The sequence below is a fragment of the Gracilinanus agilis genome, chromosome 3, assembly GCF_016433145.1.
Source record: "Gracilinanus agilis isolate LMUSP501 chromosome 3, AgileGrace, whole genome shotgun sequence".
NCBI classification, from domain to species: Eukaryota; Metazoa; Chordata; class Mammalia; order Didelphimorphia; family Didelphidae; genus Gracilinanus; species Gracilinanus agilis.
The window spans coordinates 337,399,733-337,421,818 of record NC_058132.1 but is presented as its reverse complement, the minus strand read 5'-3'; the positions used below and the strand labels follow the sequence as shown (position 1 = coordinate 337,421,818).

Here is a 22,086-nt window from a genome sequence, read left to right as displayed (position 1 = left end):
TCCAGAAACTTTTACTTAGACATATTCACTGCTCTCTCTACCTGTACCTCTAACTAAGCCATATTGTTTTCCGTGGCTGCCATGGGGATGCCACTGTGATGTCATCAACCTTTCACCACAGTTGGCCAAGTACTGGAAAGGCTGATCTGAGAGTCCAGAGCAAGGACTAAATTTGGATATAAGAATGAGTTTCATGGTCTAACTTTAAGGAAATTACAACTAGGATCATAGTAGCTGAGGGACTGTGAAATTAATTCCCTGTTCAGTACTCAGGCATGTAGTTCAGACTGGATTCAATTGGGGAGGAGAAAAGGGTGGGGGATTGAAAGGTGTGGGAGGGGAAGAGTGTGGCTTCTGAGGAAGGGGACTCCCTTTTCTCACACTCATTGGCTCATTAAACCCCACTCCCCTCCCGACCCCAGGGACAATTTTACTTCCATCTAAAACTATGGTTCATATCAGTCGTTTTCCCAAAAGGGGGAGGGAATAAAAGGTATAAGGTATTCCTTATCCAGAATGAATCTGCCTTGGGAGAAGCACTAAACATAGAAGATTCACAAATACACATTTTAAAACATACATACATACATACACACACACACACACACACACACACACACACACACACACACACACCCCTTAAAACAGAATTTATTGGGGAGAAGCTAGGTAACACAGTAAATAAAAGTTGCCAGGTCTGAAGTTGGGAGAACCTGAGTTCAAATTTGATGTCAGACGCTTCCCAGTTGCCTAGTTCTTATCACTCTTCTGTTAGAATCAATACTTATTATCAATTTTAAGACAGAAGGTGAGGATTTTAAAAGTTAAAAAACCAGGATTTATTAACATATAATTATATGTATTCTTTTAAAAAATATTTTATTTTTCCCACTACATTTTAAAAACATTTTAAAAGTCTTTAAAAAAAAGTCTTGTTTCAAATTCTCCCCTTCTTCTGGTCCTTCCTGCCCTCCTCCCAAAACAGTAAGCAACCTGATCCTGATTTTACATGTGTCATCATGTAAAACAATTTTCTATATTAGTCATTTTGTGGAAGATATCTTAAATGAAAAAGCAGAAAGAAAACACAATACAATATGTTTCTCTGTATTCAGATTTCATCAGTTCTGTCTCAGAGGGTAGTTGGTGTTTGTCATCATAAGTGAGATTTTCTTAGACCATTGCATTGCTGAGAAAAACTAAGTCATTCACAGTTGGTCATCAAGAAATATATCGGCAAAATAAATGCACATAAATCATCAGCATTTCTATATATTTCCAACACATCACAGCAGCAAGAGGTAGAAAGAGAAACACCATTTAAAATCACCCTAGACAATATAAAATACTTAGGAATCTATCTACCAAAACAAACACAGGAATTATACAAAAACAACTACAAAACACTTTCCAAACAATTAAAACTAGATCTAGGGCACCTGGGCAGCTCAGTGGATTGAGAGCCAGGCCTAGAGATGGGAGGTCCTAGGTTCAAATCCGGCCTCAGACACTTCCCAGCTGTGTGACCCTGGGCAAGTCACTTGACCCCCATTGCCTACCCTTACCACTCTTCCACCTATAAGTCAATACACAGAAGTTAAGGGTTTAAAAAAAAATTAAAAACAAAAAAAACAAAAAAAACTAGATCTAAACAATTGGAAAAACATTGATTGCTCATGGGTAGGATGAGCTAACATAATAAAAATGACCATTCTACCCAAATTAATTTACCTATTTATCGCCATACCTATTAAACTACCAAAAAACTTTTTTACTGAATTAGAAAAAAAAACCTATAACAAAGTTCATATGGAATAACAAAAGATCAAGAATATCAAGAGAAATAATGAAAAAAAATGTGAAGAAAGGTGGCCTAGTGGTACCAGATATTAAACTATACTATAAAGCAGTGGCCATCGAAATGGTATGGTACTGGCTAAGAGACAGAAGGGAGGATCAGTGGAATAGACTTGGGGTAAGTGACGTCAGCAAGACAGTGTATAATAAACCCAAAGAGCCCAACTTTTGGGACAAAAATCCACTGTTTGACAAAAACTGCTGGGAAATTTGGAAAACAATATGGGAGAGATTAGGCTTATCAACATCTCACATCCTACACCAAAATAAATTCAGAATGGGTGAATGACTTGAATATAAAGAGGGAAACTATAAACAAGTTAAGTGAACACAGAATAGTATACTTGTCAGATCTCTGGGAAAGGAAAGATTTTAAAACCAAGCAAGAGTTAGAGAAAAATACAAAATGTGAATTAAATGGTTTTGATTATATTAAACTGAAAAACTTTTGTACAAACAAAAACAATGCAACCAAAATCAGAAGGGAAACAACAAATTGGGAAAAAATCTTTATAACAAAAAACTCTGACAGGGGTCTAATTACTCAAATATACAAGGAGTTAAAGCAATTGTATAAAAAAATCAAGCCATTCCCCAATTGATAAATGGGCAAGAGACATGAATAGGCAATTTTCAGGTAAAGAAATCAAAAGTATCAATAAGCACACGAGAAAGCGTTCTAAATCTCTAATAATTAGAGAAATGCAAATGAAAAGAACTCTGAGGTACCACCTCACACCTAGAAGATTGATTAAAATGATAGAAGGGGAGAGTAATGAATGTTGGAGGGGATGTGGCAAAACTGGGACATTAATGCATTGCTGGTGGAGTTGTGAACTGATCCAATCATTCTGGCTGGCAATTTGGAACTATGCCCAAAGGGCTATAAAAGAATGTCTGCCCTTTGATCTAGCCATACCATTGTTGGGTTTGTACCCCAAAGAGAGATCATAGATAAACAGACTTGTACGAAAATATTTATAGCTGCGCTTTTTGTGGTGGCAAAAAACTGGAAAATGAGGTTATGCCCTTCAATTGGGGAATGGCTGAACAAATTGTGGTATATGTTGGTGATGGAATACTATTGTGCTCAAAGGAATAATAAACTGGAGGAATTCCATGTGAACTGGAAAGACCTCCAGGAATTGATGCAGAGTGAAAGGAGCAGAGCCAGAAGAACATTGTACACAGAGACCAATACACTGTGGTAAAATCGAATGTAATGGGCTTCTGTACTAGCAGCAATGCAATGATCCAGGACAATTCTGAGGGATTTATGGTAAAGAACGCTACCCACATTCAGAGGAAGAACTGCAAGAGTGGAAACACAGAAGAAAAACAACTGCTTGAACACATGGGTTGAGAAGGACATGATTGGGGATGTAGTCTGGAAACTACCACACCAATGCAATGATCAAACAATTTGGAAATAGGTCTTGATCAATGACACATTTTAAAACCAGTGGAAATGCGCAGTGGCATGGGGGGGGTCGGAGGGTGAAGGGGAAAGTAAGAGCATGTTCATGTAACCATGTTAACTTTTCTAAGAAATAAATATTTAAAAAAATAAAATAAAATAAAATGAACTTCCTAAAACCAAAAAAAAAAAAAAAAAAAAAAAAAAAAGATAAAGAAATATATCGGGAGCAGCTAGGTGGTTCAGTGGATTGAGAGCCATGTCCAGAGACAGGAGGTCCTAGGTTCAAATCTGTCCCCTGATACTTCTTAGCTGTGACCACCCTGGGCAAGTCACTTAACTCCCAATGCTTAACCCTTACCACTCTTCTGCCTTGGAACCAATGCACAGTATTGATTCCAAGACAGAAGGTAAGGGTTTAAAAACTATATAATTGTTACTGTGTACAGGGTTCTACTGATTCTGCTCACTTCACTTAGCATCAGTTTATGTAAGCCTTTCCAGATTTTTCTGAAATCATCCTACAACATTTCTTACCACCTTTCAATTCTTTAACTATCATATAACACAACTTTTTCAGTCATTCTCCAAATAATGGACAACTCTCAATTTCCAATTCTTTGCCACCACAAAAAGAGCTACAATAAATATTTTTATAACTATGTACTCTTACAAAAAAACAAAAAATAAATACTGGGAAGCAATTATCCTGAATCATACTGACATTTTATTGTATAACATTGTAAATTACAAAATGACAGGATCCAGGCCTATCCCAGTTTTGCAAAAGACCCAGAGTTCATTTGTCAATTGATGTATATATAGTCAGATTGAACAGACCCCTCCCCACTTAAAAGGGGAGTGGTCTTCTGAATATTTCTTCAGAAAGGGCAGAGTTTTCATATTTTAGAAGGTCTCCATCTTCAAGAGGGTCAGGTCTTTTATCTTTTCTCTATTCTGTGAAGTAATTATACATTCAATATACGGTAAAAGCCAAGGTCATTCTTGTAGCTTCAAAACTAACTAAGATGTCTAGATACATTCCAGTTTGCTGGAGGAATGAGCCCAACTCCCCTTATTGCAAGATATTTCAGAGGATTTTCTTTGTTATTTTACTCACAATATGATAATTGATTACTGATACTCAAACACAATTTTTCAATCAATCAATAATTAGTTTTTATAGAAAAGTTTCAATCAATCAATAATTAGTTTTTAGCCATATGTGACTGACTCAGGTCTAAATGGACTTTTTTCACATACTTTTCTATAAAATACTGATTAATAGGATTACATGCAGAATATATACAGTGGCAAAAAATAGTGAATATAAACTGCAGTTAATTATCTTTTACATGAGACTGATATTTAAAACTCATTCTGCAGGACTGCTAATTGAACATTTTACATTTTGCCTTGGCATTGCATTATCAAAACAACTCATTTTACATGTACATGTCTTCTAATAAAATGGCTAGGTTTGAGCCAATCCTCTTGTTGGTAGACATCTCCAAGTGACCTAGAATAAGCTGTTGTAAAATCCTCCTCTGGCTTCCAGTTAGCACTAATTTGTCTCAGAATTTCTGCACTTTTCATATTCACAAGGTCACTTCCCCCACTTTATAAACCATGTTCAATCACTCAGGAAAGTAAATATAGAGTGGAAAAGGCAGCCATGGATATAGGTGCAAACTTGCCTAGTTGAATTCCTAGGGTGACAGTAGTACTCTATTTGCCACATGGGAGAGGGGAAGGCAAGCTAGAAAGTGTGTTTTCCTGTAAATGATCCATCACTCCACCTATAGATTTCCATGTGAAAAAAGCCCATTTAGACCTGAGTCAGTCACATATGGCTAAAAACAAGTCCCAAAGGTCCCATATGGTCATCCAGAACCAGAAAGTATAACTCCAAGTGTGTTCCAAGGCATTGGGTCCTTATAGACCCAATTAACTCTTTATAATAACAAGGCTCATGAGGTACCAAAGAGAGGAATCACAAAGAATTGCATAAAGCAATATAAATCAACCAATGAGCATTTATTCAGTTCCCACAACTATGGGCTGGTTGCCAGAGATATTCTTGTATGTACCTTCTTTGTGAAGGGAGGGGTTATAGCAGATTTTTCCATAGGCTAGATACATATATTGCACGGCTATAAAATGGGGTATGAAATTTAACCTCGAGGGCAGGTAGAAGACTCAGTTGGTTGAGAGCCAGGAATAGAAATGGCCTCAGATACTTCCTTGCAGTGTGACCCTGGGCAAATCACTTAAACCCCTATTGCCTAGCCTTTACCACTCTTCTGTCTTGGAACCAATATTGAACATGATATTGATTCAAAGATGAGAAATAAGGATTTAAAAAAGAAAAAAATTTCCCCAGAGAATCTATGGAACTTTCTTCCTGATGAACTTTAATGGTAGGACCAACAAGTGGCTTCCTAAAATAGTTGGTTGGTAATCCTACCTGGTGATTTGGACTTCCAAGCTTAGATTTTAGGAGCATGTGAACCAGAATCATGAAAATGGGTGAAAGCTTTAATGTTTAGAAAATATTCCCTATGAAGAATGCTGACAGATTCAAGAGGAAGGAAAAATAATTTTTCATCCTAAGGCTAGATCATTTAAGTAGTGTTTTGGGAAACAACTATCTGCCAGGAACCAGACCCAGCATTTATTGGCCAAATCAGGATATTATACCACCCCCTTGGCTAATTGTTGTGAAAAGTTGTTCTTTAGATTGATTTCTTTTGTCACTCTTTTTTCTGCTTGGGCACATGGTTATATGTATTAGGAGGAAAATGAGGAAAGTAGTCTCTAGTTCCTGCTCTTTCCTTTTTAGGTCCAGGTACTATGGTATAGCATATACTCTGGGGCTGCTACCCCCAATTCATAGTTGAAGGTTTGCAGTTCATGTCCCTAAGAGTGTAATTACCCTCACACATTCAAAGTTTCCCAGTGGAACTACATTCCTAAATCTAACATAGCTTATGAGACTATAACAATGAGCCAAACTTATTAGTCCAATCAGTTGACAAAATTAACTCAAATTAATGACATTTACTAAGAATGGCATACATCAGAAAGGGGGGCTACAAGTAATTTCTCAAAAACTTGATCTCTCCCACAAATAGTGTCCATAGGAAGAATGGACACAAAGGGGATGCACTGATTATAATGTACTCATGTGTGCCCAAGGCAAAATAGAAAATTTCCATGAAAGAGTAGACACAGAGTAAGTATATTGATATTGAGTTGCTCACACATGGCCAAATCAACTCATGCTTCCAGTACCACAAATCTGTGAGAGTCTTTCTCTTATCATGATGTTCTCCTCATAGTGCTTCGAACCCTTTGAATCTACCCTATCTCTCTCTTGGGCAGGTTGCTCAGCTGGGTTCCAAGGGTCTGTTCCTCTCTTCTACTCAACTTTCAAATGCAAGGGCCAGTTCACCCTTGAATCCATTAGTCTGTTCTCTTCTCTAACGTCAGAGATCTTATTGTTTGAATCTATTTTCTTCTTCAAATTCTACTCCATTCTGTTTTTGAGTCTATAAATCTAGGAGTCCATGAATTTGGATAGGAAAAAAAATAATCTTTGTTTTTCTTAATCTTTGGTTTCCTTGGTTGTATTGCTTTGTATTTTATGCATTTAATTTTATGCATTTTTATGAATTATTCTGAGAAGGGGTCTATGGACTTGACCAGATTACCACCACCACAAGAAAACGTCAAGAACTCTTGCTATATCATGTCTGCCTTTTGCTAGATATGTGTCTCAGCTGTGTCTCAGCTCACTTGAATTGTTCAACTGTCTCTAGGACTTGGCAGGCTTAGCTTTTTAAAGGCCTCTAGGTGGAGTGTGGCCAGTCTTCACCCAGGCAGTGGCCAGATGTTCTTCCAATTCAATCAGAACTCCTTCACACTTAGTAAAGAAGATGACAAGTTATTGACATGTCTTTGCACTTTAGTAGCATAATTATACCTTATTAACTGTTATCTGCCCTTTACACTTTCTTTTCTTGAAATAAAAACAACCCTTAAAATTTTTCTTAAAATCAGTACTGTGGATTGGTTCTAAGGCAAAAGAATAGTAAGGGCTAGACAACTGGGGTTAAGTAACTTGTGCAGGGTCACACAGCTAGGAAATGTCTGAGGACAAATTTGAACCCAAGACCCACCATTTCTAGCCTTGGCTCTCAGGCTCCTAAGCCACCTATCTGCCTTTTGCCCTTTACTTCCTGTGATTATTACATCACCTAGTTGGTTGAATTACTAAAGAAACACAGGGCTAGAAAAACCCTTAAGAGCTTATATCATCTACTGCCCTGTTTGCTAGCAAAGGTCTGTTCAAAACATTACTTGACTATTTTGAAAGAATACTTTAATAAGATTATTTCACAATCTCTTTTTATCATCCCTTCTAATGTTTAAAAATTCTTCCTTTTGTCATACTTCAACCCCATTTGTTACAGAATAATCTATACATAGTAGTTCTGAAGACTATTACTAAATTAATGCTCTTCTTCTCTACACTGATCATGACAGTTCCCTTAGATTATATTAATTGGTCCTTTTACTTTCCACATATCTCTCAAATGAATCGTCAACATCCATTAGATTATAAGCTTCTTGAGAGCACAGATTCTTTTGCCTTCCTTTGTATCCCCAGAGCTTTTGCACACATAGTGCCTGGCACATACTGGGAATTTAATAAATGCTAGTTGACTATTTGATTGAATGACTGAGTGACAGATCTATATTCTGGAGACTGGTAGGACTTGTAGAGAAGAATATAGCCAAGGTCTTTCTTCTTCAGTACATTACTGGCACATAAGCAACTATATCTTTGAGCAGTTAATATTAGTTCTAGATAACTAAATACTGGGGATCATTTGCTCGTAATAGACATATTGAGCATATTTATTAAAGTCTGACAGAAGACTAGAGCTTAAATTCAAAATGTATGTTATACATCATCAAAATAGTTTTATGGTTTTTTGATGTGCTGTCTTTCACCTAGAGATTATTTTTTATTATAAACGGCCAGTGTTTGAAAATTATTTCTGAGATTTGAAGTGTGTATTAAGAATTTCAGTATGCTAGAGGATTCATTATTGAATAGAGACTGATGAAGTAAGATCAGAAGACCCTGGAAAACTCTCCTTCTCTTCCTTTAAACTGAACTTTTTAACTGAACACAGGATTGATTAGAGTTACTCTCAAAGATTGACCAAGGAGTAAGTTTTCATCACTTAATAGAATTTTAAAGGAGCTGTGGAATAGAATTTTGTTCATTGTGACTGGAATGGACTTTATTAGTCTTTTTTTCTAAAGTCTCGAGTTAACTGATTCCCAAATGAATAGGAACAAGAGCCATTAGGAGAAAGCAAAAGGCTATAAACGCCCACCAGGAGGCTGAATATTTCTTCTCGTTCTTCTAGAGTGATGTCGGCCAACATTTCTCTTTCTAGGCTATATTTGTCTGTTCCCCCTCCCCCACTACATTTTAATAATACCTATTTGCACTAAATTAAGCAGATTGTGTTTAATTGAGAGATTTTATTTTGCAAAGGCCAAGAAAAGCAGACAGCTTGGGTAGGAAGCCTCAAAGAGGACAGCTGTTTATTACTACTAGTTTTCCCCTGCTTCCAAGAAGGTTCAAACTGTTACTGGCAGGGCATGTAGTGACTCAGGGAGGACCCTGGAGAAATGGGTGAATTATTGGCCACAAGAGTTAATATTTTCATCATCAGAGATAGCAAAGCATATCTGAATTTAGGTATCCACATGTGACTATCTTTCTCAGTAAAGATGCTGAATTATTACTGTCAAGACTGAGAAACCCAAGCAAGTTGAGCCCTGGAGTAAGGCATTTGCATCTTATGAAACTTCCTTATCTATAAAAAGAAGAGGATTACTGATGAGTTGTTTTTCTGAGTTTAAGGCTTCTTCCTGAATGGTTGCTGTTTCTCCAGTATCTTCCTCCCAGCCATAGTTTCAGATGTCAGGAACATTAATTCAACTTCAAGTTTTCTCCTTTTTAGATCTGTCTCATTCAGTCCCAGAGCTCTTTGCATAATCACTCTTCAGGCTTTACCAAGAACCCCAAAGCAAGAAGTAGCTAGGAGCGTCATTTATTTGGGGCACTTTGGAATCCAATGATTCCTTTCCCCTTATATTCTGGCTTCTTCTGGATTAATCTGTGGTCATATGGACACTACCCCTTCCACCTTGGCTATGGAAGACAGTTCCCATGTCAGGTCCAAGTTGGCTCATTACTTATTTCTTGGAAATTAATACTTGGTCTCAATTCAAAATGTGTTTATACCTTCTTGATATCTCATCTGCATCAGAGTACTAGGAGTTGGCTTTTTCCCTTCCATAATTGCCAGTATGTTGTGGTTGGTTTGAAACCCAACCTCTAAGTCAGGGGTCAGCAACCTTTTTGGCCGCGAGAGCCATAAACGCCACATTTTTTAAAATGTAATTTCGTGAGAGCCGTACAGTGCTCACAGTATGCGTTCCTGTAACAGCACCTGAAAAAAATTGACTTTATGGCTCCTGCAGAAAGAGCCATATCTAGCCATCAAAAGAGCCAGCTATGGCTCGAGAACCATACATTGCCGACCCCTGCTCTAAGTAGTTTCACCACTAAGAAACTGATGGTACCTCCTGATGACTCTTCACTGGTCTCCTTTGGCCAAATTTACACCTATAATTTCTTGGGAGATCCTAGTCCCTACCTGCTCTTGTAAGAGTGTCTATCTGTGTTCTTAAAGACCTATTAACTGGCTCTGAGCAAGAAGTCAGAATGAGAAGAGAGTTTATTTGATCTGATTTTGTCAACACATACCAAGCTTTTTTTTTTTGAAATTGTATTTTTACCATTTTTTCATCATCTTCATTTTCTATTATGTTCCTGCTCTTGTCCCTTCACCTGCCAGAGTATCCATCCCAAAGAATGAAGATTTTTTTAATTGTTCATTTTTGTAAGTGAGTAATCTTATAAAACCAAAACCACAAAATATAAACCCAAATTAGCAAGAGAAAAGTCATATGCTTTCACCTGCATTCCAACTCCAGCAATTCTTTTCTCTGGAGGTGGATAGCATTCTTTGTCATAAATACCTTCAAGCAATGATGGCAAACCTATGACACGCGTGACAGTATTGACACATGTAGCCATTTTCTATGACATGCAGCCGCACGTGGGTCACACACAGAGAAGTATGGGCCTGCATGTCAAGGATGAAACATTTGCTGTGTTGTAGTATAGACACTCTGTGCACTATAGATGACAATTCTACCTATATTAATTTACCTATTTTGGTTTATTAAATAGTTATATTAAAATTATGCATTTTTCTTAATTAAACTATAAATATTGTGAAATTATGGTGTTTTTTCTCAAAGTGACACACCACCTGAATTATGCTTAGTTTTTTGGCGAATTTTGACACACCAAGCTCAAAAGATTGCCCATCACTGCCTTAGAGTTTGGGGCAGCTAAGTGGCTTAGTGGATTGAGAGCCAGGCCTAGAGATGGGAGGTCCTGGGTTCAAATGTGGCCTCAAATACTTCCTAGCTGTGTGACCCTGGGCAAAAGTCACTTAGCTCCCATTGCCTAGCCCTTACTGCTCTTCTGCCTTGGAACCAATGCACAGTATTGATTCCAAGACCAAAGGTAAGTATTTAAAAATAAATAAATGAATAAATAAATAAATACCGTAGAACTTTCCTGGATCATTGTAATGCTGATAGTAGCTAAGTCAATCACAGTTGTTCATTCAACAATATTTCTATTACTGTGTACAAGTTTTTCCTGGTTCTCTTTATTTCATTCTGCATCAGTTCATGAAGGTCTTTGCTGCTGTCCGCAATCATCCTGTTCTTCATTCCTTACAGCACAATAGTATTCCATCACAATTTGTTCAGCCATTCCCCAATTGATGGGCATCCCTTTAATTTCCAATTCTTTGCTGTCACAAAAAGAGCAGCTATACAAGTAGGTTCTTTCTGATTTTTTAAAATCTCTTTTGGATACAGACCTAGTAGTGGTATTATTGGGTCAAAGGGAATACATTGTTTTATAGCCCTTTGGACATAATTCCACATTGCTCTCCAGAATGGTTAGATCAGTTCACAACTCTACCAGCAATGCATTAGTGTCCCAATTTTACCACATCCAATTCAACATTTATCATTTTCCTTTACTGACAATATTAGCCATACTTGGTGGTACCTCAGACTTGTTTTAATTTGAATTTCTCTAATCCAAAGGGATTTAGAACATTTTCCCATATGATTATTAATAGTTTTGATTTCTTCATCTGAAAACTGCCTTTTCATATCTTTTGACCATTTGTCAGTTGGGGAATGACTTGTATTCTTATAAATTTGACTTTCATTCATTATATATTTGGGAAATGAGATCTTTATCAGAGAAATATGTTATAAAAATATTTTTCCAGTTCATTATTTATTTCCCTTCTAATCTTGGTTACATTGGTTTTGTTTGTACAAAAACTTTTAAATATAATATAATCAAAATTAATTCATTTTACATTTTGTAATGCTCTCTATCTCTTGTTTGATCATAAATTTTTCCCTTCTCCATAAATCCATCACGTAAAATTTTCTATGTTCCCCCAATTTGCTTATATCACCCTTTAAGTCTAAATCTTGGTGTAGAGGGTGTGAAATATTGATCTATATTTTATTTTTGCCATACTGTTTTCCAATTTTCCCAGTAGTTTTTGTCAAATAGTGAGTTCTTATCTCCAAAGTTGGAATCTTTGGATTTATCAAACACTAGATTTCTAAGGTCATTTACCCCTAATCTATTCCATTGACCCACCCTTCTGTTTCTTAGCCAGTACCAGATTGTTTTGATGATTATTGCTTTATAATACAATTTAAGATCTGGTACTGTTAGGTAATTATCCTTCATATTTTTTTCATTATTTCCCTTGATATTGTTGATACTTTGTTCTTTCAGATGAATTTTGTTATTTTTTCTAGTTCTATTACATAGTTTTTTGGTAGTTTGATTGGTATGGCACTGAATAAGTAAATTAATTTAGGTAGAATTGTCATTTTTATTAGATCAAGTTAGCCTATTCATGAGTAATTAATGTTTTTCCAATTGTTTAGATGTAACTTTATTTGTGAGAAAAAGTGTTTTATAATTATGTTTATGTAATTCCTGTTTTTGTCTTGGCAAAAAGATTGCCAATTATTTTACACTGTCTAGAGTGATTTTAAATGAAATTTCTCTAACTCTTGCTGCTAGACTTTTTTGGAAATGTATAGAAATGCTGATGATGATAGGTTTATTTTGTATCCTGCAACTCTGCTAGAGGTATTCATTATTTCAACTAGTTTTTTAGCTGTTTTTCTAGGATTCTCTAAGTATTCCATCATATCATCTGCAAAGAGCGATAGTTTATTTTCCTCATTGCCTACTTTAACTCCAATTTCTTTTTCTTCTCATTGCTAAAGCTAATATTTCTAGTACAATATTAAATAATAATGTTGATAAACAGGGCACCCTTTGCTTCACTCCTGATCTTAACAGGAATGCTTCTAACTTATCCCCATTGCAAATGATATTTGCTGATGATTTTAGATATACCATTTATTATTTTAAGGAAAGGTCCATTTATTTTTATTTCCATTCTTTCTAGTGTTGTTTTTTTTTTTAAACCCTTACCTTCCATCTTAGAATCAATACTGTGTATTGGTTCTAAGGCAGAAGAGTGGTAAAGGCCAGGCAATGTGGGTCAAGTGACTTGACACAGCTAGGTAGTGTCTGAGGTCAGATTTGAACCCAGGACTCTCCTGGCTCTGGGAGTGGCTCTCAATCCACTGAACCACCCAGCTGTCCCATTTCTAGTGTTTTTAATAGGAATGAGTGTTACATTTTGTCATCTAATTTTTCTACATCTATTAAAACAATCATGTGATTTCTTTTAGTTTGGTTATTAACAATGTGTCAATTATGCTAATAGTTTTCCTAATATTAAACCAGTCTTGCATGCGTAATATAAATCTTACCTGGTCAGAGTGAATAATCCTTGTGATATATTGCTGTAGTCTCTTTGCTAGTATTTCATTTAGAATTTTTACATCAATATTCATTAAGGAAATTGGTCTGTAATCTTCTTTCTCTGTTTTTGGACTCCCTGGCTTAGCTATCAGCACCATATTTGTGTCATAAAAAGAATTTGGTAGGACTCCTATCTTATTTTACCAAATAGTTTATATAGTATTGGGATTAATTGCTCTTTAATTATTTGATAGAATTCAATTGTGAATTTTTTCTTAGGGACTTCATTGATAGCTTGCTCAAGTTCTTTTTCTGAGATGGTATTATTTAATTTATTTTATTTCCTTTTGTTAATCTGGCCAATTCATACTTTTGTGAATATCAACAATTAACACGATTATTAATGCCATTAATGATTAGTAACAAATTAAATAAATTATTGATGATATTGCTAAAATTAAATAATAACTTGTTAATAATGTATTTTGTTAATATTCATTTCAGCTAGATTGCCAAATTTATTGTCATATAATTGGAAAAAATAGCTCTTAATGATTGCTTTAATTTCCTCTTCATTTGAGATGACTTTGCCCTTTTCATTTTTGATACTGGTAATTTGATTCTCTTCCTGCTTCCTATCTATTTTATTTGGGTTTTTTCTCCCATAAAACCATCTTCTAGTCCTATTTATTGGCTTAAGAGTTCTTTTACTTTCAATTTTATTAATTTCTCCTTTGATTTTAGGATTTCCAATTTCATCTTTAATTGGAGACTTAAATTTTTGTTTTTCTTGGCCTGGGAACTCTTGAACTTTGGCTATTATATTCCTGGGCATTGTCATTTGGAGATTTATTGTAGTAGGTGATCTGTGAATTCTTTCAATTTCTATTTTTACCCTCTTGTTCAAGAATATCAGGGCAGTTTTCTTTTGATAACTTCTTGCAATATGATGTCTATGCTTTTTTTTAAATCACAATTTTCAGGTAGTCTAATAATTCTTAGATTGTCTCTCCTGGATCTATTAGCATTTTCAATGAGATAGTTCATATTTTTTTCTATTTTTTTCATCCTTTTGATTTTGTTTTATTGTTTTTTGATGTCATGAAGAAGTTAGTCCTATTTTGCCCAATTCTAATTTTTAAAGAATGATTTTATTTTTGAGCCTTTAAACTTCCTTTTCCATCTGGTCAATTCTATTTTTAATGAAACTCTTTTCTTCACTCGATTTGTGTGCCTCTTTGCATTTGGCCAATTCTGCTTTTTTCAGGGTTTTTTTGTTTGTTTTTGTTTTGTTTTGTTTTTGGCATTATTTTCATTTCTTTTCCCCATTTTTCTTCTGCCTCTCTTATTTGATTATTTAATTCCTTTTTGAGCTCTTCCAGAACCTGAGACCAATTCCCAATTTTCTTTGAACTTTTGTATGTGGCTGCTTTAATCTCACTGTCCCCTTCTGAGTCTGTGTCTTGGTCTTTTTTATCAACATAAAAATTTTCTATGGTTTGGTCTTTTGTTGTTGTTGTTGTTGTTTGCTCAATTTCCCAGCCTTTTTCTAATTTTTTTTAATTTTTACTTTCATTTTAAAGGTAGGTTCTGTTCTTAGGGTACAGAGGGCACTCTCTTAAACTTCAATTTTTCCTTGCTCTAGTTCCTAGCTCTAGTTCTGGTTTCTGCAAGCTTCATTTCTTCCACAGTGTTATAATGGCCTGTGAACTCTGGGAGCTCTGAAAGCCACCTCCAACTGCTGATGGCTTACTGGGCTCACTGCAAGTTACTTTGCTCTGGGGCTAGGGGTTTCACTGCAGGCTTGAACAGGCCAAGGGCCAGGGACATGGAGCCTCACTGTACACTATATAAGCTTGTGTTCTAGGGTTTGGGGCTTCAAGGGGTACTCTGTTGTTGGTCCCAGGGTCTCAAACTTGCATTGTGCCCAGGTTTAGAAGTTGGTGCAGTAGGTGGGGGTTGGGCAAGTAGGCAGCTTACACTCCTCTATGTGAAGTTTCCCTTCTCACCTGAGAAATAGACCCTGTGTGCCTATATTTCAAATTGTTTTCTGCAGGAGAGTTACATGACTCCATCCCCTTTCTGGTTCTGTGACTCCAATATTCATTTTGAGAAGCTATTTTGGTTGCGTTGGTTTTGTTTGTACAAAAACTTTTTAAGTTAATGTAATCAAAATTATTTATTTTACATTTTGTAATTTTTTCTAACTCTTGCTTGGTCTTAAAATCTTTCCTTTCTCAAAGGTCTGACAGGTATACTATTCTGTGTTCACCTAATTTACTTATGGTTTCCTTCTTTATATTCAATCATTCACCCATTCTGAGTTTATCTTGGTGTAGGGTATGAGATGTTGATCTAAACCTAATCTCTTTGAGGAGCTATTTTAAGGTTGGTTTGAGAAGATTCTAAGAGCAGTTCCAGTTTTGCCTGCTATACTACTATGCCATCTTAGCTCCATCCAAGAGTTCTTGTTCTCAGTGTTTAAATTTTAAGTGACTTGCCCAGGGTCACATAGCTAGTGAGCATCTAAGGCCATATTTGAATTCTGATCTTTCTAACTCCAGGACTGGTGCTTTATCTACTCTGCTACCTAGATTCCAGTGTGGTTTATAGACCTCACGTAGAAACAAACTGGCATATAACCAGTCCTCCCTGCCCGTCCTTCACCAAGGGTACCTTACATATAAAAGGACTCATTTTGTTTCTCCTCTATTCTTTCAATCTCCAGGGGGCTATCACAGCAGTGGTGGAAAAGGAAGCAGAAACAGGCAACTCACTGATTGTCAGGACACATCAAGAATCAGCCCCCTTTTGTACCTGCCCTTCCAATTCTCTTCTCTGCTTTGGGTGCTGTTCGGTTTTCAGTCACGGAGTTACAGTTAACTGCCACAACCATCAGAATTAGACAGAATGTCAATGGCCAGCTATCATCTCTTTGTGGCTCTTCAAAGAAAGTTCCTTCATGCATATCCAAAAGCCATTCCGGGGGGTTGAAGGTGTGCATTGTGGGTTCTGGCAATTGGTAAGTACTAGGCTTGACTGTGTGTGGAGTGAAGATCTGGATCTCTTCACCACTCTAAATAAGTAGAGAGGGAAGCCAGAAAGAATGCAGGCATATTCAGCTTTATTATTGCAGGTTCACTACAGGGAATGGGGTGGAGAGGAAGGGAAACCAAATACTTCCCACACAAGCTTAATGCTCAGGACAAAAATCTCTCTCTCTATGTACAAGCATAAACTTTTTAAAACAATATTGACACAAGATTTTCCCCCTCCACCCCTCATCCCCCAACTCATCCAATTCTGTACAGGGTGGGACCATGACATTCACAATTTTGAGTGCATGATTTTCAACATTATGTACCCCTAAAAACTCCCATGATCAAAATCCTGTGACTATCATGCGATTTTCAGCCAGGGACTAGAAAGACACATTTGAAAACCCCTGTTCCTTCCTCTTTCGGTTTATCTTGCCCTTCTTCCTAGAGCTATCATACTTCCCAGACTTTAAGATAAACTTTTCTCAAGATTTTGAAAACAGGTCAAGAAAGCTAGGAAAAGATTTATTGGTAGAAGGTGGGGTGGTAGTTTTATTCTAAGGCTAAATCTAAATGAGTTCTCAAAAATTGGGGTTATAAGCCAAATACTACTCTGAAAATTACACACTTAATCTCATCCCACACAGTCCCCCTTCTTTTAATTTCAAGGTTATGTAATTCTCACCTGCCTCAATTTCCCCTATATGCAACAATAACAATAATATTGATTAAACATAGTTGGACATTCTTCATCTTTATCTTCATCTTCAGAAGTCATCTTCTGACAGCCAGGGATAGGTCTTCTCAGGAAACTTTGTTCCCTCTGCTCCAGGTTGTTTGCAGAATATCTGGGGATCCTTCTACTAACAAAAATTCTTTTGCAAAGCAAATATTTTGTGAAATAAATCCTTCTACCTCAGGTTCTGTAGGAGATAGAGAAATTCTTGAGCCCTCATTTTAAGCCTAAAGTTTAGATTCCATTCTTAGCTAAAACTGGAGATTTCTTTCTCATAACTACTTCTACCTATTTCTATGGAATCTTAATTACAGATTATCAATCATCTCATTTGTCTAAAGCTATTACTGAATCAGTTCTAACTTCCCACTACTAGTCTACTTTCTTGAAAAATGAAAACTTTCACTTCATAATTTGCATTCTATGCTGATCATTGGAATTTGTCACAAAAGAAAAGGCAGGGAAACAATCCTTAACTGTTCTCACTCATTCCTGTAGGTCTACATATTAAGAGAGGACACATGATGAACAACACTATCTGATTTCATGTACAGGTCATAACTGTTGTTTTACTCAGAGATCACTAGAGTCAGAGTCAGAAAGGGTCTGTCCAAGTTGAGCCTAAGACTGCCTTTCTGACTGTTTTAGGACTTTCACTTATCCTCTGAGTACCTCCTTCTTCTAATGATGATTCAATTATCAGACAGCCATACTTGAATTCCAAGCTCACAGTAATATTAACTAAAATTTCCAAGAGCCTGATACTTTTAACTGGCAAAAATCCTACTCATCACAGTTCAGAGAAAATTCACTTTCTCTCAGTGGTTTAATTCCAAACAAGTTTTCTGCTTACTCACTTTAATGGCTTCTAAAAATCTTACTTCAAGTTTTTCTAAAAATGTTCTTCTCGAAAAACCAACTGCCTGATCACATGGGTCCATGGAGATATGACTGGGGATGTAGACTCTAAGCAATCACTCTAGTGCAAATATTAATAATATGGAAATAGATCTTGATCAATGACACCTGTAAAACCCAGTGGAATTGTGCATTGGCTATGGGAGGGGAATGGGAGGCAAGAGAAAGATCATGAATCTTGTAACCATGGAAAAATATTCTAAATTAATTAAATAAAAATTTCCAAAAAATAAAATAAAAAGGATAATATAATATTAAAAAATAAAAATGTTCCTCTCTTTAACGTCTCTATACAATAAATGCCAATTCTTTATCTTCTTCATAATTTATCTAGTTGCCTACAGTGGTCTTCAAAAGATTTTTCTTACTCTATCATAAATCTAATTGAAAATATCCTTATTACAATGCATTCACTTCTCTCTGAGAAAACTCAGAGCCAATAATGCTTACCCCTCCTCCCTCTTGGTAAGAGGGGGAGGGGAGATGAAATAGTCAATTGCTTAAACTTCCTACTCTCTAAACAATCCACTCTTTTTTTCCTTTAAATGCCTGTAGAATCGCGTTCATTATTCCCCTTCCCCCACTTCACAGGTCCTACATGCTTGTACATACAATGTGTCTCTCTTCTGGCTCTCTTAAAGAGGCTCCATATTCTAATTAAAGTCTCCCTCACCTTATGTCTTTAATATTCTTATTCTACAGTACTCTTTACCCCACTGCAACTTACTGCTGCCATCACTAAACTTACCCTCCACCAGGTATTTTATTTTATTACCTGCCATGAGTGGCTCAGAAGAGCCCTGATTATTATTATTCTCATCAATTACATGCATCATTTACATACTATATCTATATATCATATCTTTACATATCGTCTTATCCCACTCACCTCAGATATAGATTTAGTCCACAGTACAAATTCATAAACAATTTGTGGTTCAACAGAATTACATTTTAACAAATTGCATTTAAACATGTTTACATTCAACTCATGAAATTATTCTTGCACAAGCGGTACACACTTTGGTAACAATTCATATGTCCCAATCAGTTACAACAAATTCATTAATCATGTAGCAATATTCCAAAATTCTTTATACCTGTTCCATTTCAAATTTACAAATTTAAAACTTCTTCTTCCCCAGGGTTTATTATGTTTTCACTTGTTTATTTTAACCGTACATATATATTAAAATAACATTTTCACATTCTCATTTGTAAATCCCCAGTTTTAGATCATACAGAATCTTCTTAATATGGCATCACATCTTCTTCTAATATGCTGGTATTGAATTCTTATACATTTCACATTCATTTTATTGAACTCTGATATTCATTAAACAGCCAACACATATTTTAGGAGTTTGCTTTTCACCTGCTTCTTTAAAGCAATAACCCTTTTCTGCTAATAATTAGGCTGGTTATCAATTACATTGACTAAGGAAAAACATTACATTCCCAATTTCAGTTGACTCAAATAATAAACATTTTAGTATGTTCAAACATTCAAAATCTCTAACCATTGTTCATTTTAAATCTCAATGAAAACTAATAAATCTCATAGCATTAAATTAATATAGCAGCACTGAATCACTTTACATTCATTTCATTCAATTCCACAAGTACATTTCAGAATCATTTTCCAAAACCCACATATATATTAATCTTAAAAATCAACACTATCTAAGAAAATCCAGTCATGGGATTCAAATCTCCCTATTCTTGTTCTAATTTTCTTCCTCCAATTCAGTGGCCAGCCAAAAAGGGAAAAGGAAAAATGTTGAACAAATCTTTTCTGCCTTTGTCTTCTATTAAGAACAGAGGGCAGGGGGCAGCTGGGTAGCTCAGTGGAGTGAGAGTCAGGCCTAGAGACAGGAGGTCCTAGGTTCAAACCCGGCCTCAGCCACTTCCCAGCTGTGTGACCCTGGGCAAGTCACTTGACCCCCATTGCCCACCCTTACCAATCTTCCACCTATGAGACAATACACCAAAGTACAAGGGTTTAAAAAAAAAAAAAGAATAGAGGGCAAAGCTCATTTTTCACTTAGATGATCTTAAAGTTTAAAAGATCCAAAAATTTACACCGAAGTGTTGCTTTATTCTAAAACACATTCTCTGGTCTATCAACTCCCCCATTTTCTGGAAAAATGAAGGAGCCAAAAGGCAAGGAACAAACCAGTAATCACAAAGAGATCTCTTTCCAAAAGAAAAATCCATCCAGTGCACACACATGACGTACAGACTCACAAGTTAGAAAGGACAAGGAAAACAGATACTTAACATAAACTTTGAAAGCATGCTCCATCAATGATCCCAGGAATAGGAAGCTCTACAGCCTCATTCAGCAGTTCTCACACAGTTGTATCTTTAGGCTTCAGCAGCATAGGAGGATAGCCTATTATCTCTCAAGGTTTTGTCCTTATCTTCAGTTAGGCCAAAAGAAGACATTTGTTTCATGGGTAACTGAGTTTCCACTATCAACTTGGTAAATTGTTTTCTAAGTTCTTGATTCATTCTCTCCACCTTCCCCAAGGAAGGAGGAGAGTACTGGACAGTACCATGGGATATGCAAATCCCAGTCAATATCTAAAGTTCTTGCTAATCCTTGCAACATCTTGGATATAAAATGAGTCTCATTCTCAGAATCAATATTCTTGATAAGTCCATATCTTGGTACAACTCAAGTAAAATTCTGGTCTTGTCTGAGCAGTGGCTTGACTGACTCCCGCCATCGCCTTAGCAATTTCTTTAGGACTTGATTTAGTAACTCCACATAAACTAATTCTTGCCCTTTGCCTAGAAATCATTCTAGCATCTTCAAAGCCTTGTTGAATGCATATATTTCACTGGTTTGGGTCAGCCAGGCCTCTGGAGGGCAACCTCTATCCACTAGAGTAGTCTTGTCTCCATCAACTATTGAATATCCATTTCTCCTTTTCCTATCTAAGACATGTGAAGACTTATCTATAGATAAATTTACTTCCCCAGGCAGAGGAAACTCTTGAAAATTCTTGCTTACTTTAGTCTGGTAATCTATCACTTTCATCTCTGTTTCCTTTTGATCTTTGTGATTTTCCTTCCTAGTTCCCCACAGAAATATTTCAGGGCTCAAATAGTAATCTGATGTCAGAACTATGTTATCTTTCTCTAACAAGATGGCCTCATACTTTTCAACATCCTTGAGTTGGACTATAAAAAGCCCTCTTCAGCTCTGATATTTTCTCTTGCTGATATTTCATTTTTATTGGTTGGATGATGGGAATAGGAAAATTTTCTCTTTTTACCTCAGTCACCATAAGTCTCACTTTGAAAGGCTTAGCCCTCAGGGGCATCACAATAGGGACACCTAATGGTGTCCACATCTATCATGAAAGCAACCTCCACCTCCTGATCTTCCACTTTCAAGATTATCAGTGGTTCTGGGTGGAAGTCATCAAAAAGCTTCTGACTCTCCTTGAAGTCTTCAGTCTCTGTGAGAAAGAATCTTCTGCTCACTCTGTTGTTTAGGACTATTCTCTTTCAAGTGGTCAATTTTTCCACAGCTTGTAATAATTAAAATTGGTTGCCAACTGTGCAATAATTAAAAATTTGGTTTGACAAAGATAATAAAGAATCGTTGTGGTTACTGTTTCTAAAAGTTAAAGTTATAAACTGTGTTAGTAGCTTTATTTACAGCAAGGTAGAGAAATTTAAGTGAGAAATATAGGAAGGAGGTAGAAAATATCACCTAGCTAAAATACTCTAAGTCCTAATCTTAGAGCTTCCAGACCATGAATGGGAATCCAAATGTGAATCTCACCAGAATCCAAAGTCTGGATCAGGAAGCCAAAATCCAAAGAGCCAAAGATGCTGAGAAACTGCTGAGATCCTTCAGGCAATGAGGCCAAAACCGCCAAAATCCACCAAGCATGAAGAGCCACCAAGAAATCTGCCAAGAATGAAGAGCGCAGAGCCTACCAATAAATAAGAGCCAAGAAGAAAGCTCTGAAATCTCCCTCAGGCTCCCATTTATATACAGTTTTCTCCACCCATCAGTTCTCCTTGTCACATCTCAGGAATCAACCACAAC

General features: G+C 36.2%; 1 protein-coding gene across 1 annotated transcript in view; it reads left to right on the top strand.

Moving 5' to 3' along the window:
• The window catches only part of LOC123241533 (glycerol-3-phosphate dehydrogenase [NAD(+)], cytoplasmic-like), a 96,177-nt gene that overhangs the window by 4,269 nt on the left and 69,822 nt on the right, over positions 1-22,086 (top strand). Inside the window, exons 2-3 of the mRNA XM_044669157.1 lie at positions 16,054-16,138; positions 16,191-16,347. Coding sequence (XP_044525092.1) covers positions 16,054-16,138; positions 16,191-16,347 — 242 coding nt within the window. The remainder of the gene's footprint in view (positions 1-16,053; positions 16,139-16,190; positions 16,348-22,086) is intronic.